Source organism: Scardinius erythrophthalmus (genome assembly GCF_964197995.2).
Source record: "Scardinius erythrophthalmus genome assembly, chromosome: 2".
In the NCBI taxonomy this organism is placed as follows: Eukaryota; Metazoa; Chordata; class Actinopteri; order Cypriniformes; family Leuciscidae; genus Scardinius; species Scardinius erythrophthalmus.
The window spans coordinates 4,623,538-4,641,919 of record NC_138222.1 but is presented as its reverse complement, the minus strand read 5'-3'; the positions used below and the strand labels follow the sequence as shown (position 1 = coordinate 4,641,919).

The 18,382-nt window shown below is 34.4% G+C and overlaps 1 protein-coding gene across 1 annotated transcript; it reads left to right on the top strand.

Annotated features, from left to right (window-relative positions):
• The first annotated feature begins 855 nt into the window (after positions 1-855).
• enosf1 (enolase superfamily member 1) lies at positions 856-15,627 on the top strand. Its single transcript, XM_081351474.1, has 15 exons — positions 856-1,034; positions 1,138-1,240; positions 4,805-4,920; positions 4,995-5,081; positions 5,177-5,203; positions 6,606-6,678; positions 6,762-6,800; positions 8,092-8,174; positions 8,253-8,375; positions 10,038-10,172; positions 10,245-10,286; positions 11,297-11,426; positions 11,522-11,621; positions 12,946-13,027; positions 14,549-15,627. Exons 1-15 carry the CDS (start codon positions 951-953, stop codon positions 14,639-14,641), a joined length of 1,317 nt encoding a protein of 438 aa, XP_081207600.1. The 5' UTR covers positions 856-950; the 3' UTR covers positions 14,642-15,627.
• Positions 15,628-18,382: the final 2,755 nt, after the last annotated feature.

Genomic DNA, 18,382 nt, shown 5'->3' with positions numbered 1-18,382 from the left:
TTTGTCATCACCGCAACAAATTGTCATTACCAGAACTGCAGTGTCAGCCCCATACATATTTTTGCCAATAAATTATGTATAAATTACAAAAACATCCTACAATTATATATTTCTGACAATGTTGGACAGTCTAAATGATCACTGTATTAAAAAGTTTTGATATATGGCATTCACTTAAAATAAGCTTATATTCCAAGCCAGTGTAGATTGATGAATCAGAAATTTAGATACTTAAATGACTATAATTCATCTTGCAAGTAAAAATCAACAATCCCATTAAGTTCAAGATCAAATAGATTTAAAAGCACTGATTTATCATTTAATTTAAATTTTTTACATATATTCGATGATGTGATGGTAATGACACATTTACTTGACATAGTTAAGAAAATGGCAAAAAATCATAAATTCCCTTATCTTATGGTCTCAACCAAGCTCATAACGTCGCTCCTGACTTAAGGACTGATAATTTGATGTATACCAATTAGTAAAATTTGGAATTTTAATTTTCAAAATTGCAGCAACCCAATTTGGCCCTTAATCTGAGAAATGCCCGTATGTATAATGTTATAGGTATTACTATAGTAAATACATGTAACGTGTAACAAGGACACAATAAAATAAAGCGTATGCATTTAAATAAAAAAAGTATGTTGGCTTTCTCACGCCAACATAAATATTCATCCTATAATAGGACTCTTTTTTTTTAATTATTATTATTATTACTTAGAGCCTACAACAGAGAACAGTATTCCAGCAGTAGTTTCGTTTCTTACGATCATATGATCACTTTGTTGTCATTTGTCATTGTTGTCATTTCCAAAACAGCCAATCAGATTTCTACGGTCTGAAAATATTGTCAAAAAGCCAGCCAATCAGAGCGTTCTTGGGGCGGAGTGTTAGAAGTGTTGCACTCGACAGCCACATAGTAAGTTTACAACTGTAACAAAATGTCTGGAAGCAAAATAATAAATGTGAGAGTGCGCGACGTGAGATTCCCGACTTCACTAGAACAACATGGATCGGATGCAATGGTTCGTTCACTTCTCTGGTGTTTATTATATCAGTCATTTCATGTGTTGCACCAACAACAACAATAATGCATTAGAGTTGGTAATGAATGTGATTGATTCGCAGCACACCGATCCAGATTACTCTGTGGCGTATGTTGTTCTGGACACGGACACTGAACTGAAGGGTTATGGCTTGACTTTTACTGTGGGAAGAGGGACGGAAATCGGTGAGCTTCACAAATTATTCAGCAAAAATACTGTATGTCATATGACCATGGCGTGCGAGGGGAATCTCTATTATTTCAGTAACGATACGAGCCTGACACCTTCTGGTGAAAAGTGTCATCAAGTAAAACTCCTTCATAATGGAATGAAATGAAAGTGAATATTGATATCCTAATTCAGGTCTCATGGTAAATATGAACGAAACCAGCTGTTAAAATAATGTCTTTGCTGTTTATCTGCTTGATTTTTCATTCAAAATGTATGAAACACATGACTGCCTCTGCTAGAAAGCTTTAACTTGACAGTGGTTGGACAATAATCCAAAGTTCACCTCAAAATCAACACACAAATGGTTCACTGGCCAAAGAATGAATATTTAGTCTTGCCGTCCACAATCCCCTATAGAAAACCCGTGCGATGAACTGAAGAGAAGAGTCCACTCCACAAGCATGGACTTCACAGTTTACACGATAATGGCGATGTCACTTTGTAAAGAAACACTACGCGCCTATAGACTGAACCATAATACACACACGCGAAATTGCGATGGATGTCATCGTTTTCACAAATTCATGTTTTTGTAGTTTACAAGGAGACAACAACGATACTGTTTTAAAAAGTTTGCACTTTCAGCCCCCAAAATGAACGGCCAAAACGCATAAATAAAATTTTTTCCGGGTTTTTTTTGTTAAGATCCAAACTAAAAACTTCTTTTTGGGGGCCTAAAAATGCAAATGTTTAAAAACAGGTTTTAAAGTGCACGCTTCTGAAAACGATACTGTTAACGCCTCCATGTAAACTACAAAAACAAAAAACAAAAAACGAATTTGTGAAAACGAAGAAATCGCATCGCCATCTACTGGCCTGGCAGCAGAATACAGCATTTTTAGTACATCGTTGTCTGTGTACCGATATGATATCTTGACAAAGAAAGGTTGCACAAAGAATTAAATAAAGAAGTGCCAATAATTAGGGCACACATTTCAGATAACAAAAAAATAGGTTCATGATAAGAATATTTTTTGTCTAACAATTATTTTACCAAAGGTCATATTTCTGTGAATATCTTGAATCATTGACCTGCTTTGCTCACTTTTACCAAGTATGCTAATATTAGTGCTCTAATAATAATAATAATAACGTCTACATTATATTTGTCCATGCTATCGGCCATTAAAAAAATCATACTGGTCAGCAGTGTTGAGGGTAACGCATTACAAGTATGTGACTCAATTATGTAATCTGATTAATCAGATTACTTTTCTCAAGTAACGAGTAATTACTTTAAAAGTTACTTTTTACGTTTTCCTCCTGCATCCTATTCTTCTGCGATCCAGGGGATTTTTTCCCGAAAGCATCGTTGGCCAACTATGGTCGCAAGTTCCGTCGTTACCAATAGAGTTCAATGGACATTGAGATGAACTTGCGACCATAGTTGGCTAACGATGCTTTCGGGAAACGCACCCCAGAACGGCAGCTGAAAGGTTTGTTTGAGCGGCGCCCTCTAATGTACAGTCGTGACTTCGCATATCTTCTGGCCTGGTGCTTATTTATTTCACTTTTGGTGTTTTCTCTCATTAAAAAATAAACAAGCAAGCCTAGCCCAGGTGAGAAAAAGTAGTGCAAAAGTATCTAAAGTGTCACAACTAACATTTTTAGGGAGTAACGCAATATTGTAACTCAATACTTTTAAAAGTAACTTTCCCCAACAATGCTGTTCAGTTTATCAGTATCATACTTGTATTGGAATAAATATTCCCAGCTAAAACTGTGACATTGTGATGATGTAACCAACATTGGTCGCATGTGACACACTACATTTTGTTGTGCTAGTGTTGCACAAAGAGCTTCAGAAAGGAAGGTTTATCTTATTGGTAATAATAAAAACGCTGTTGGCTAAAATATCTAATTTTTGTATAGTATCATCAAAGACTATAGAACAACACAAGACGCTTCTCTCGTATTGTTTTGAATGGGGAAAATTGCAACGCTCAATATGGCGGAATAAGTCCCGCCTTCTAAATAAGAGCCAATCGCCGATTGGTTAAGTCTTCGCGTCACTGACGCTGCCATTAAAAGCTCCGGTTTCATGAGACAGTTGTTGTCAGATTTCATTAGTGATTTCAAATATTACATTTAATTTAGGGCTGGGAATCGATTAAAAAAAATTAACTAATTAATTGCAATTAATTGCATTTCCACCAAGCTTGTAATCATCAATATTTAAACTTACAATCACCTAATTAAATTAAACAACACAGGGGGAAAAAAGGAACAGAAAATAGACCTATATTAAAATAATATTAAACATCAATAGCTTATATCAATATATATTATTATTCTTCAATAATCAATCAACATAATCAATATAACAGATTACACCACCCAATACACCACAATTATTATTATTTTTTCTACTAATTATCAAAATAAAATATAGTCCTACAAAGCTATTATTACCAGAGCATGTGATCAGAGCTTTTACCATTGTTGCCCAGCATGGCTATACCAGCTCAGCAAACAGAAGTCTACAGAGAAATTTCACGTTATTTGAGTGGACTTTACTTTTCCAGTGCTCGGTACATGATTGGAGCGTTTGGGCCGTTAACGACAGAGCCGCCAACACACACACACGGAACGCAGAGCGCGCCGACACACACACAAATACACACACGAAACGGAGAGTGCGGCGGCGCACACACTGAACGGAAAAGACCCGCTCATGAAAGCTGCGCGAGAATGAAACCTGATCGCCGAACACGGAGCAGCCGCAACAGGAAATCATTAAAACGAGGCAAAAAAAAAAAGTGCTGCGTCAATTGCGTTATTTTTTTTTTAATTCCCCCAGCCCTAATTTAATTGTAAGCTTAGCGAACAGTTTTGCAGAATTTGATGTTTCCCCGTTCAAAGAGACAAAGCTGCACTTGCACGCCTGAGAGGCGTTCAGAGATGGCCGCTGAGTGAAATGACTCTCTTAAAAGGACATAATTTCCCCATTAGTATCCCTTAGTTTCAAATAGGGCTGCACAATATATTGAAATTATCAAAATATTGCAAATGTATATCGCGATATGCATATCGCAACGGCTTGCAATAACTGTGGTCATGAGCAAAAGACAAAGAGAAAATCACTCACTCTCGGCTGAATCACTTTTGTAGCTTTAATAAGAATCAGGATATATTTAATTCATACAGTGAAAACTAAGCAGTGTTTTATTATTACATTTGATTATTCAGTTTGTGTTGTTAAATAACCCTAATGTAGGATAACCTGAACCCCTAAACCCCACCGATGTTAAAATAACACTTCTTATGCTACTGTAAAACACTGCAGCAAAAAGACGTGAAACACGAATGTAGGTTATATAATTTTAAATATATTTTAAAGATAATTTTAGTTTATTTGACATATCGCATATCAAATATTGCATTATTTAATGAGTTATAGCATATCGCACTTTTCTTCAATATTGTGCAGCCCTAGTTTCAAATTATGATAGAAATTCCAATTGTTTTGGACTAGGTTATACTTATCTGGATCAGTGTGTGTGTCTGTGTTTGTCTAGTCGTGTGTGCAGTTAAAGCCTTGTCTACGTTGGTGTTGGGAAAGACTTTGGAGGAGATAACCGGTGACTTCAGAGGCTTCTACAGACTCCTGAGCAGTGATGGTCAGATGAGATGGGTGAGTACCAGGGGTTTCCGTCCGATCAAGACTTCTTCATGTTCAGCTGAATCAACAGATGATCTCACTGATAGGTTGGACCAGAGAAAGGAGTAATTCAGCTGGCGACGGCAGCCATTCTGAACGCCGTCTGGGATTTATGGGCACGAGCGGAGGGAAAGGTGAGATCGTTTTACGTGCTGTCTATTTGAACAGATGTCGTGAAAATTCATGAATGCAGAATATCATTAATGGTCAGAATTAATGTGTTTTGCAGCCCTTGTGGAAGCTTCTTGCTGACATGGTGAGTGCTCGATCTTTAGCTGCTGAAATTATCAAAATTAAGATGCAAAACAAAGGAATACTACTTAAAAGTAGAAATTGTGACTAACTGTATTTCCATATTGTAACATGTTTCCGAGTTAATCCGGTTATTGAGCAAAATGTAAAGCAAGACCTGATTTTTGTTTATTAGATTGTAGCTCTGACAAGATTAGGGGTCTATATATATATATATATATATATATATATATATATATATATATATATATATATATATATATATACACTGGTCAAAAAAGATGGTTAAGATCGATATGTTTTTAAAAGAAGTCTCTGTTGCTCACCAAGGCTGCAATTATTTGATAAAAAAAAAAAAAAAAAAACATAAAAAAAACCAGTATTATTGTGAAATATTATGACAATTTAAAATGACTGTTTTCTATTTTAATATATTTTAAAGTGTAATTTATTCCTGTGATCAAAACTAAATTTTCAGCATCATTACTCCAGTCTTCAGTGTCACATGATCCTTCAGAAATCACTCTAATATGATGATTTGATGCTCAAGAAACATTCATTATTATTATCAATGTTGAAAACAGTTATGTAATTTTTTTTTCAAAATTCTTTGATGAATAGAAAGTTCAAAAGAACAGCATTTATTTAAAATAGAATATTTTCTAACATTATAAATGTCTTTACTGTAACTTTTGATCAGTTTAACTCATCCTTGATGAATAAATGTATTGATTTGTTTTATTTATTTCCCCCAAAAATAAAATTAAAATTCTTACTGACCCCAAACTTTTGAACGGTAGTGTTTAATGTTACAAAAGCTTTAGATTTCAGATAAATGCTGTTCTTTTGAACTTTCTATTCATCATAGCATCATGAAATAGAAATGTAAAAAACTGTTTTCAACATTGATAATAATCATAAATGTTTCTTGAGCATCAAATCATCATATTAGAGTGATTTCTGAAGGATCATGTGACACTGAAGACTGGAGTAATGATGCTGAACATTCAGCTTTGATCACAGGAATAAATTACACTTTACTGTATATTCACATAGAAAACAGCGGTTTTAAATTGTAATAATATTTCACAATATGACTGTTTTTGTTTGTATTTTTAATCAAATAAATGCAGCCTGGGTGAGCAGAAGAGACTTCTTTTAAAAACATTCAAAATCTCACCGATCTAAAACTTTTGACCGGTAGTGTACTGTATATGGATGAATTGTTCACAATAAGACCAGTAATATGCATTAGAAAAAATAAATAGGGTCGATTTTGATTTTTATGCTGACTTTTAAAATAGGTCACATGAAATAAAAACCCTTTTGTTGATGTGCTTTGTAAACGTGTTGAACAGTCAGCATTATGTTTTCTGAATGTGTGTGTTTATGAATCCTCTGCTTAGGATCCTGTGAAGTTGATCAGCTGTATTGATTTCAGATACATCACTGATGCGCTGACAGAGGAGCAAGCTTTAGGTGAGGTCGTTTAATCAGATATTCTTCATATAGTGAATTACTTCTTATACTCCATAATAATACTCCTTTTCTCTTTCTTTTAGATATTTTGGTAAAAGCCAAAACGGGAAAGAAAACTAGAGGTGAAATCAGTTCATAAAGGCTATAAACTGTTGAACATATTTATTTATTTATTTATCATATTATAATTTTTCCTAAAGTGTCATTTGATCAGAGAAGCACATACATGCTCTACCAAATCTTCAAAAGTTTGGGGTCAGTAAGAGTTTTGTTTTTGACGGAATACATTTTTGTTTTTTATTCAGCAAGGATGCATTCAATTGATCAAAAGTGGCTATAGAGAGTTTTACTTTTTTTTTCAAGTAAATGCTGTTCTGTGCACTTTCTATTTATCAAATAATCCTGATAAAACCATTAAGCAAATAAAAGCAGCTGTTTTCATCATTGATGATAATCATAAATGTTTCTTGAGCATCAAATCCTCATATTAGAATGATTTCTGAAGGATCATGTGACACTGAAGACTGGAGTAATGATGATAAATTCAGCTTTGATCACAGGAATAAATTACACTTTACTCTATATTCACATAGTATATGCTTTAGCTGTTTAGCTATTTTACATCGTAATAATATTTCACAATGTTATTGTTTTTACTGTATTTTTTGATCAAATAAATGCAGCCTTGGTGAGCAGAAGAGACTTCTTTCAAAAACGTTCCAACCACAAACTTTTGAAAGGTTGTGTATGTTAAGAATTAAGATGTATTCTTAGGACCATTTTAACTTTATTTATTTATGTATTTATTTATTTATTTTATTAGAATTGAAGTCACTTCACTTCAATCCATACTTTTGATAATTCAGCAATGTTCTTTGTGATGGGCACTAATGACTTAAAGATATTCTGATTGAAGATTAAGGGTACGTTTACACGACAACAATGTTACATTTTTTATTTTGAGTTTTCCACGTACAGACGACACCATTGTCAAAATGATCCCCATTCAGACGGATCCGCAAAAACGCTGTATTCTGCTGCTATTAGATGGCGATGAAACACTATAGACTGAACACGTAATGTGCATGTGCATAATGTCATCGTCTTCATAATGTCATGCGCGTTTTTGTTGTTTTCACAGAGACCGTTTTCAAAAACTTGCACTTTGAAACCCGTTTTCAAAAGTTTGCGTTTTCAGGCTTCCAAAACGCCGTTGTCGTGTAAACGAACAGCAAAACGCATAAAAAGTTTTATGTTTTTAGTTGAAAACGGTGTAGTGTACACAGTTTTCAAAACACAGGAATTAAAAAAAAATTATGTGCTCGGATAAATCATTTATAATAAACACTGCAATATTCCATAAACAGTAAGAAGTGTCAATCTTGATTTCATGGTGACTTTAAACCCCTCCAGAGGAGCAGATGTTAAGGGAAGGTTATCCTGCTTACACCACTTCATGTGCCTGGCTGGGCTACACTGACCAGCAACTTACCCAGGTATGCCTGTTCTGTGGCTGTTTTGGTTTCTGTCATAATCATATTCTGACCTTAACAAATATCATCTGCTTTGAATAGCTCTGCTCTGAAGCTCTTGCCCAGGGATGGACGAAATTTAAAGTGAAGGTTGGGGCCGATTTGCAGGATGACATCCGTAGATGCAGCCTTATCCGAAAGTTGATTGGACCAGACAACACCCTGGTGATTCTCAGTCAAATGTGTTTACATTGCAAAACAGTAGATAGATATTACAACCAGATCAGATTTAGCTTAAAGGGATAGTTCACCCAAAAATGAAAATTAGCCCATGATTTACTCACCCTCAAGTCATCCTAGGTGTATGTGACATTCTTCTTTCAGACGAATACAATTCGGAGTTATATTTAAAACATTTACTGGCTTTTCCAAGCTTTATAATGGCAGTGAACTGCTGTTTCTGTTTTGAAGTCCATAAAAGTGCATCTATCCATTATAAACAAACTCCACACTGCTCTGGGGGGTTAATAAAGGCCTTCTGCACTTTTATGATGGATAGATGCACTTTAATGATGGGTAGATGCACTTTAATGATGGATAGATGCACTTTTATTTTGAATAGATGCACTTTTATGATGGATAGATGCACTTTAATGATGGGTAGATGCACTTTTATGATGGATAGATGCACTTTAATGATGGGTAGATGCACTTTTATGATGGATAGATGCACATTTATGATGGATAGATGCACTTTTATGATGGATAGATGCACATTTATGATGGATAGATGCACTTTTATGATGGATAGATGCACTTTTATGATGGGTAGATGCACTTTTATGATGGATAGATGCACTTTTATTTTGAATAGATGCACTTTTATGATGGATAGATGCACATTTATGATGGATAGATGCACTTTTATGATGGATAGATGCACTTTTATGATGGATAGATGCACTTTTATGATGGATAGATGCACTTTTATGATGATAGATGCACTTTTATGATGAATACATGCGCTTTTATCATGGATAGATGCACTTTTATGATGGATAGTTGCACTTTTATGATGGATAGATACACTTTTATGATGGATAGATGCACTTTTATGATGGATAGTTGCACTTTTATGATGGACAGATGCACTTTTATGATGGATAGATGCACTTTTATCATGGATAGATGCACTTTTATGATGATAGATGCACTTTTATGATGGATAGTTGCACTTTTATGATGGATAGATGCACTTTTATGATGGATAGTTGCACTTTTATGATGGATAGATGCACTTTTATGATGGATAGATGCACTTTTATGATGGATAGATGCACTTTTATGATGAATACATGGGCTTTTATGATGGATAGTTGCACTTTTATGATGGATAGTTGCACTTTTATGATGGATAGATGCACTTTTATAATGGATAAATGTGCTTTTATGATGAATAGATGCGCTTTTATGATGGATAGATGCACTTATGATGGATAGATGCACTTATGATGGATAGATGCACTTTTATGATGGATTGATGCACTTTCATGATGGATAGATGCACTTATGATGGATAGATGCACTTTTATGATGGATAGATGCACTTATGATGGATAGATGCACTTTTATGGACTTCAAAACAGAAACACCATTCACTGCCATTATAAAGCATGGAAGAGCCATGACATTTTATAATATAACTCCGATTGTATTTGTCTGAAAGAAGAATGTCATATACACCTAGGATGGCTTGAGGGTGAGTAAACCATGGGCTAATTCTCATTTTTGGGTGAACTATCCCTTTAAGTTGAATGTTAAGTTGGTCCAGACTATGAACGGAAGGCTGCATTTGGCAGGGGAGTTTAATGTCCTCTTTTCTGTCAGATGATTGATGCCAACCAGCGGTGGGATGTTAACGAAGCGGTTAATTGGGTAACCAAGCTGGCAGAGTTTCACCCTCTGTGGATTGAGGAGCCCACGTCTCCAGATGATATTCTAGGTCATGCTTCCATCTCGAAGGTAAACTGGTTCACTGTGTTCATTATTAGACCATGTTAGTCAGGTTTTGAGGGTTGTTTGTCTTGTTTTTAGGCACTTGCACCCTTTGGTATTGGAGTGGCCTCTGGAGAGCAGGTGAGAGTGTTTTTATTTGGTATAAAAGCCTGTTCACACTAAGAATGCTAACTATAATGCTAACTATATTAGCGTCCACAGCAGCCGACAATATAATTTTGTTTATTCTAAGGGTAGTGCAGTTTTGTCGTCTGCCGCTTTAAATATGTGAGGTTGGATTCTGATTGGCTGTTAATGTTTTTATCGGTCATCAGCTGGAAAAATTTTTTTTCTGAAAGTGATTCTAACAATATCGTTTCTCTTTGCCAATTATCTTTATAGTTGTGGTGCGACTCAGCTATTCTTTTATATTTAGAATGATTTTTAGAACTATATATTTATCGTTAGCATTATAACTATCATCTTAAAGGGATAGTTCAACCAAAAATGGAAATTCTGTCATTAAATAATCACCCTTATGTCGTTCCAAATCTGAGAGCTTTCTGTCCCTCCATTGACAGTCTACGCAACTACCACTTTGACGCTTCAAAAAGTTCATTAAGAGATCGTAAAACGAATCATATGAATCGAGCGGTTTAGTCCAATTTTTTAAAAGAGACTCAATCGCTGTATATGATAAACACATTGAATTTAGGCTTTTATTCACATATAGACATTGATCAGCGAACATAAATAGAAGCTCAACTGAACCTGCTTGAGGTGAATTTGAACTAAACTGCTCAATTCATATGGATTAGTTTTACAATCTCTTTATGAACTTTTTGATATGTCAAAGTTGAATATTCAATAGCTTGAACTGTTATTGAAATCTGTTCTTTGTTATCCGTCAATGCCATATTAAAGGGATATTTCATCTTTTAATCACCCTCATGTTGTTCCGAAACTATATACCATTTATTCTGCAGAACACAAAAAATATATTTTTAAGAATGTTGGAAACAACATTGGTCCTCAATGACCTCCATTATCAGTATCAGTATTGTTCCATAGAACAAGGTCAACTATCTCTTTAAGTTCATTTTGATTCCATACTGTACTGTATCTATATATGTGTGTGTGCTTGTTTGCAGTGCCATAACCGAGTGATGTTCAAGCAGTTTCTTCAGGCCTCAGCTCTACAGTTTGTTCAGATTGACAGCTGTAGGGTGGGCAGTGTCAATGAAAACCTGGCCATCATACTCATGGCTGCTAAGTTTAATGGTAAATCCAATGTAAATATTATCCACAAATGTCTATGAAATGTTGGAATGATTGTCAACTGATCTGGATTTGGTATGTCTTGTTCTTCTTTGCAGTTCCCGTGTGTCCTCATGCCGGGGGTGTGGGACTGTGTGAGCTTGTTCAACACCTCATTCTGTTTGACTACATTTCTGTGTCTGCTAGTTTAAGTAATAGGTATGTGTATTGGAAAAATGTGTGTGTATTCCTCTTTTTTAAGTCTAATGCTTTGAAGCCTTGATGCTTACTGAAAGAAATGGTTCACCCAAAACTGATATTGTCATTTACACACCCTCATCATCATCATCATCATCATATTATTATTATTATTATTTATTATTATTTTGTAACACTATTCTTTTTTTTTTGTAACACTTAACAATAAGGTTTCAGTTGTTAATATTAGTTAACTACATTAGTTAACATGAACTAATAATGAATGATACTTTATAAAGAATTTATTAATCTTAGTTAATTTCAGCATTTTCTAATACGTTTTTAAAATCAAAATTAAATTTTTCACTGTGAACTAACATGAACAATGAACAACTGTATTTTTATTAACTAAAATTAACAAAGATTAATAAATGTTGCATAAAGTTGTATTGTTCACTGTTAGATCATGTTAGTTCATGCATTAACTAATGTAACAAATGAGATCTTATTGTAAAGCGTTACCATTTTCTTTTATTGTAGAATATAAACAGATATTTTGCTTATTTGCTAAGATTTGCTGTCTTTAAAACAAAAATCAATGGGTGTGTTGAGCTCAAAAGGGCACCATAAAAGAAGTCTAGAGAAAACTGTATTCCAAGCCCTATTGCTGGTAATAAGTGTGTGTAATAGACAGGGGCAAAACCTTTCAAAATTGACTAGTTGGTGGGTTGTGAATGACTAAACTAGCCGACCAATCAGCCTTAAGGAAGCCACATGTGATTAGGCTGGCTTTGATTTCCTCACCCCAATCAAGTTAATGAGTGATTTACACTAGTTTATCTAGACTTTTATATATATATATATATATATATATATATATATATATATATATATATATATATATATATATATATATATATATATATATATATATATATAAAAAAGTCTAGATAAACTAGTGTAAATCACTCATTAACTTGATTGTTGCTGGACAACTAGTTAAGTCACTTCACTAAGCGTTTATATCATAACACCCCCTCACTAACTGCAACATCCCAGACTTCAAAATAAATATAGAACATCAAAATAAATAAAGAAATCTGTGTAATGTTGGTTGAAATCATGTTAATATATTAAAAATAAGGGCAAACAGCTAATTTTGTTTAGTGGACCATCTGTGAAAGGCCAATGAATCGACCAGAAGTGAAGATTTTCAAGTGGAAAAACGACTGCATTTTTGGAGTAATTTCAGCTTTGGGTGAACAGTTCCTTCAGATCTTCAGCATGAACTGTTTGAGCATAAAGAAGGTCATTCAGTTGAGTTTTTTCTCTGTATGTATTACAGGATGTGTGAGTATGTGGATCATCTGCATGAACACTTCAAAAGCCCCACCATCATCAGAAATGCCCACTACATACCACCAGTGGTAAGTTAAGGGATCAAGGGATATCTCATGCTATTGCACTATGAACAGCTGGTTATAGGGACTTTCTCTTTCGAGTCTTGCGCTTGAATCCTTTAAAATCACATTAAAATACACACAGAGGAACTGACAAGCAAAATGCGCGTCTTATTGAATGCCGGTGCTCTAAAATGAATCTGGTTCTCGATACCCAATCTCAGTCTGGAATCTGTTATTCCACTTTTACTATGCCACGGTTACCACACGTTTTCTCCCCTAAAACACTCTTGTGTGTAGAACTAGTTTATATTGATCAGTGTCATTGTGGTTTTTGGTTCTTTTAGCTGTGAAGGCTCTTTAAAGGGGTGGTTGATTATGATCTCACATTTCTAACTTTAGTGAGTGTGTAATGTTGCTGTTTGAGCTTAAACAACATCTGCAAAGTTACAACGCTCAAAGATCAAAGCAAAGGGAGATATTTTCTTTTAAAGAAATGGCTTTTTAAGGACTACAATAAACGGCTGGTAAGGACTACACAAGCTTCCTCCCGGGTTAGTGACATCACTAACCCTAAAATTTACATAAACCCCGCCTCGCAACAAAGGGCTCTATATGGCTCTGCTAAGAACGAGCTCTTGAAGCTCCGCCCCCTGTGCCGGGAGCAGCAGCTCATTTGCATTTAAAGGGACACACACAAAACGACACGTTTTTACTCACCCTCAAAAAAGGACAATTTTAACAAATGATCTGTGGGGTATTTTTAACTAAAATTTCACATACACACTCTGAGGACATCAGAGACTTATTTTACATCTCGTATAAAAGGTCATTATACCACCCCTTTAAAAATCGCTGAAATAATTTTGTGAATTGATATGGAAATGTCCCATATCTTTAGCCATGCAGTTATAGAAAAATAAGTCAGCAAAGCAGAATAAAATGAGATAAGTCAAATGTAATTAATATTAATACTGTAAAAATACTTGATGATGATAACATGATACATTTTTGTGTAATGTAATAGGCCTATGCTATTACTTTTATACATTATGAACTCACAAATTGATAACTCTAATTCTACAAATTATTACTACTGTATAATGACTACTTTATAACTGCGCATAATAATAAGTTAAATGTAATAAAAGATAATCTTCATCATATAATAATTTTAAATGAAAATATTCATGCTTAATTGTCACTAAAATCACAATGCAAAAACAATAATAAATGGTAACACTTTTTAGTGTCCTTGTTAAATGTACTTACCATAGTAATAACAGTAAATTATGCATAATTACACACAATTAACCCTAAACCAAACCCTAATCTTAACCTGAACTTTATAGTAAGTACATGTTGTTAATTATTATTACTCAGTACTTAAATGTATGATTACACTTTAACAAGGGGGGCTTAAAATAAAGTGTAACCTAATAAATGAAATAATTAGCTCCACTTGGACAAACGTGTATAAAATGAAAAGTGGGGGATATGGACATTTAGTAGCAATAGCATAATAAATAAGTGTTTCTACATCTTCAGGATCCTGGATTCTCTTGTGAAATGCTGGAAGAATCCGTGCAAAAGCATCAGTATCCTGACGGGGAGGTTTGGAGAGATATTGAGAAGCAATAAACATCAACACATACTGTACATGATACTGTACTGACTGCTGGGGAAAATACCAAAATAATATCATTCATAAACAAACTTGAAACCCTGCTAGATTGTCTTGATTGGCAAACTATGAATGGGGAATGAAATGTATTCTTAAAAGGGATCATTTTAAGGAATATAGTTTTTTTTACTCTTATATATCTTATTTTAATGTTCTTAAAGGTTATTAGTGTATGTTGAAACTTGTCTGTTTACTAGTCTCGTCTTGGGAAGTGACTAACAATGGGGTTCCTGGGAGAGCGGTGGTTGTGACCAATCAAATGAAAGAAGACGTGTGAGGGGTCATTCACACAGAACGGGTTTTTGCGGTTAAACGTTGCTATTTTTATGCATTTTTTAACATATAAATATGTTTTGTCGTGGGTTAGACTCACAGCCAGCCAATAATAGACGTTCATGCAAAGAGAAACTTGGGTTTTGCGTCTGGTAACGCTGTAGATAAGTATAGAAAGTCAGATATATTGAATTTTTAGAGTATATTTTTTGATGAAAATTTCAATGATAATATATAATTTGGATACTTGAATTAATTTGTCTTCTAATGATAAAGAACAAAGAACTTCCCACTGACTCCACAGAGATGCTTGTAGATTCCTTGTTTAACCCTAAACTCGTAATGATTACAATATTTGAGAGTTTTGTATGTTGATCCAAATGAAAATTCACACATGCAATGCATACTTTAATTTAATATTGTTCACAATGTTTTATGCTAACATTGCTCATATTTCCTTTTAAATCATATACTTTTACCTCATGTGGAACATTTTTTACATACTTTCTCCATTAAAATTTCATGAGCAGGTGATTGATTTTCATGAGTATTTACAGCACGGACTATTATTTGCCATCAGGAGGCGCTGTTTCTCTTTCCATTAAAGTCATCTGGAGATCAATGTTTCTATTGAAGACTAAAGGCATTAAATGCAAGATGCATGAACTCTTAACAGGCTTTTAATGATGAAGAATCAAAGCTTTGTCCTCACACTGACCTCTATGTTTCATGAACGACTTTGAACATGAGAGAACGGAATCACAAGCAGGATTTATAATTACTAGACTTACAGACGTCCAGCAGATCCAGCAGATCGAAGAGGTTTTAGTTGACCTGATAATATTAAAGCCCTGAGCTAATGAAAGCAAACACAGCATTGACACTGACTGAGTTTCTGCCGTGTTTCCAGCCGTCAGTTGGAGAAACATTATCGTTTAGGTTCAATTTCAATTATTCAGGTGCAGTTGCACCAATGGTTATGAGAATCACTGTCATAAATCATAATCTATTCAGTGCTCGAGTACAGGATTTCATTGTAGACGTGATGAAAGTTCACATCAGTGGAACAGCACAACACTGTCCATTCTCCAACATGACCTTTAAAGGAATGCTTCCAAAATTAGATGAAATGCAACAGCACGTTACAGACACTTAATTTGACTTCATTTTTGACGAATAATTCAATGAATATTTGCTTTGTAGTCATGAGAATGATGTTTTTCTTCATCTTCACTGCAATTTGGACATAATGTGCTCCATTTACATCAAACTTTTCTTTTAAATTAGTTTTTTTTTTATATAAAAAAAAATATTCCTGAAAGAGTTTGGCAAAGTCATTTTCAAAAACTATTTAATTAAGTACAAAGAAACAAAAACAAAGGTGTTACAGAAGTGCAATATGGATAATATTTATTTAGACAATGGCACTTTCCCCACAATAAAATAATGTTTTTAAAAAAAAGACAATATCATGTAGAAAAAATATCCTATATGTATACCAGAAAACGTTATGCTGGACAGTCCTGAAACATCAGTTAGCGAAGCACAGAATTACAAGCCTCAACACTTCATAAAATAGAACATCATTACAAATCAATTCAAATTTCTCAGTGCAACTTGACAAACAAAATACGTTGCATTTGTCGTTTTGATGTTGATCAGTTGATAGTGATGTAGTCGTCTGAATCATTCCAGCAAAACAAGAACAAATCATTTAGACTGGAGCTACATCCCATGGTCCCTGGATCAACGAGCGATGAACGTAAAGTACACAGATTTTACATGCAAACGTGTAACCGGAGCTCTATTTATTTATTACATAAATCCAAATGATACCTGAAAGGTGATAAAGCAAAAACTTCTGATTTAGTTTTGGTCTAGTTAGATTATAACCTGTCTAAAGAGACGTGACATGTATAACTAGGCTAGGCTAGGCTAGCACACGGAAGTCATATACATCTGAGGACGCTAATCGACATGTAAGTGAAATATTTAAAGCATCCTGACATCTCACAGCAATATGCAGCACAGTTTATATAACATTATATAACATTGAGGTGCGATCACACTTTCCACTCTTCTGCTAATTCTCAGCTAAACTTCACTGAAACGGCACCTTAAGACTGAATGCACAGTTAGTGGTCATGTGTTAATAAAAACAAGGCCTACTAAACATTTACTTCATGTAATATTACATGTACCTGACAAAAAATATTGGCAGTTTTGTTTTTAAATGATGACGGTAAGCTTACGAAATGACGGCATTAAAAATAAATCATTATAATTTAAGAAGAATTTGAGAATGATGATTATTTTTGTTTAAAGCAGAGATCACGATTCATGGAGGGTTAGTTCACCCAAAAATGAAAGTTCTGTCAGTAATTACTCTCCCTCATGTTGTTCCAACCCCGTAAGACTTTCGTTCATCTTCAGAACACAAATTAAGATATTTTCGATGAAATCTGAGAGCTGTCTCTCTCCTCCATAGGCTTTTATGTAATTAAAACTTGCCGGCCCAGAAAGTTAGTAAAGACAATGTTTAAAATAGTCCAAGTGACTACAGTGGCTCAACCTTAAAGGAGAACTCCGGTCAATTTTAACATTGAGCTCATTTTTTTGTAAATTTGGAGTGCTGTCAATACAGAGAACAACGACAAAAATCGGTGTTGCCTACACCGAGTTATTCTATTTTTAAAATTTGCACCGTTGACTTCAATGGGGCAAGTACTAAACCTGCTTTTAGCCTCTTAACATCCTTGATGTGTCATTACAAGTGCACAGAAAATGTGAGTGATTCCTTCAGAGTGAACACGAGTGAATCTGACTGCAGTAGATGAATCAGCATTTCTGAACGAATCTCTTGAATGAATGATTGAAAATGTTTAACAGTGCAGTTTTGATCGCTACCGTAGACATCAGTGTTTATATCTGAACTATAAACTTCTATACAATACTTCTGTGATCATTTAAATCATTCTAAGACAGGTATTATGATAATGTGGTTAAAAGAAGCTGTTTCATATCTATGCGCGAGTGTTTGAATCGAGATTGTGATCATTTAACAATTAATCTTGTAGCTCTAATGTATGCATTTGTAGTTATTATTTTGTGTATATGTTTATTCATCTAAAAGGGTAAGTAAATACAGACATAAAATTAAGATACTATAAATATTGTCTTTAGATTTCAAGTACCAGCCAACACTAGACTGAGTGAGGAGCTTAACGCTCGCTACCTTTAGCACCAGGGACTTCCTTACTGGTTTTATATTTGATTTGCAATCAGCTGCAATAAATAGAAACATTGGCAAGCTCAACTTGCAATTACACAGAATTGCTCGCTAGCGTGGTGGTTAAATGTGTTTCAATGGGGAAAAAGTATGATAAACAGCACAAAACAGGAATAAAATTACCAAATAACCCAGA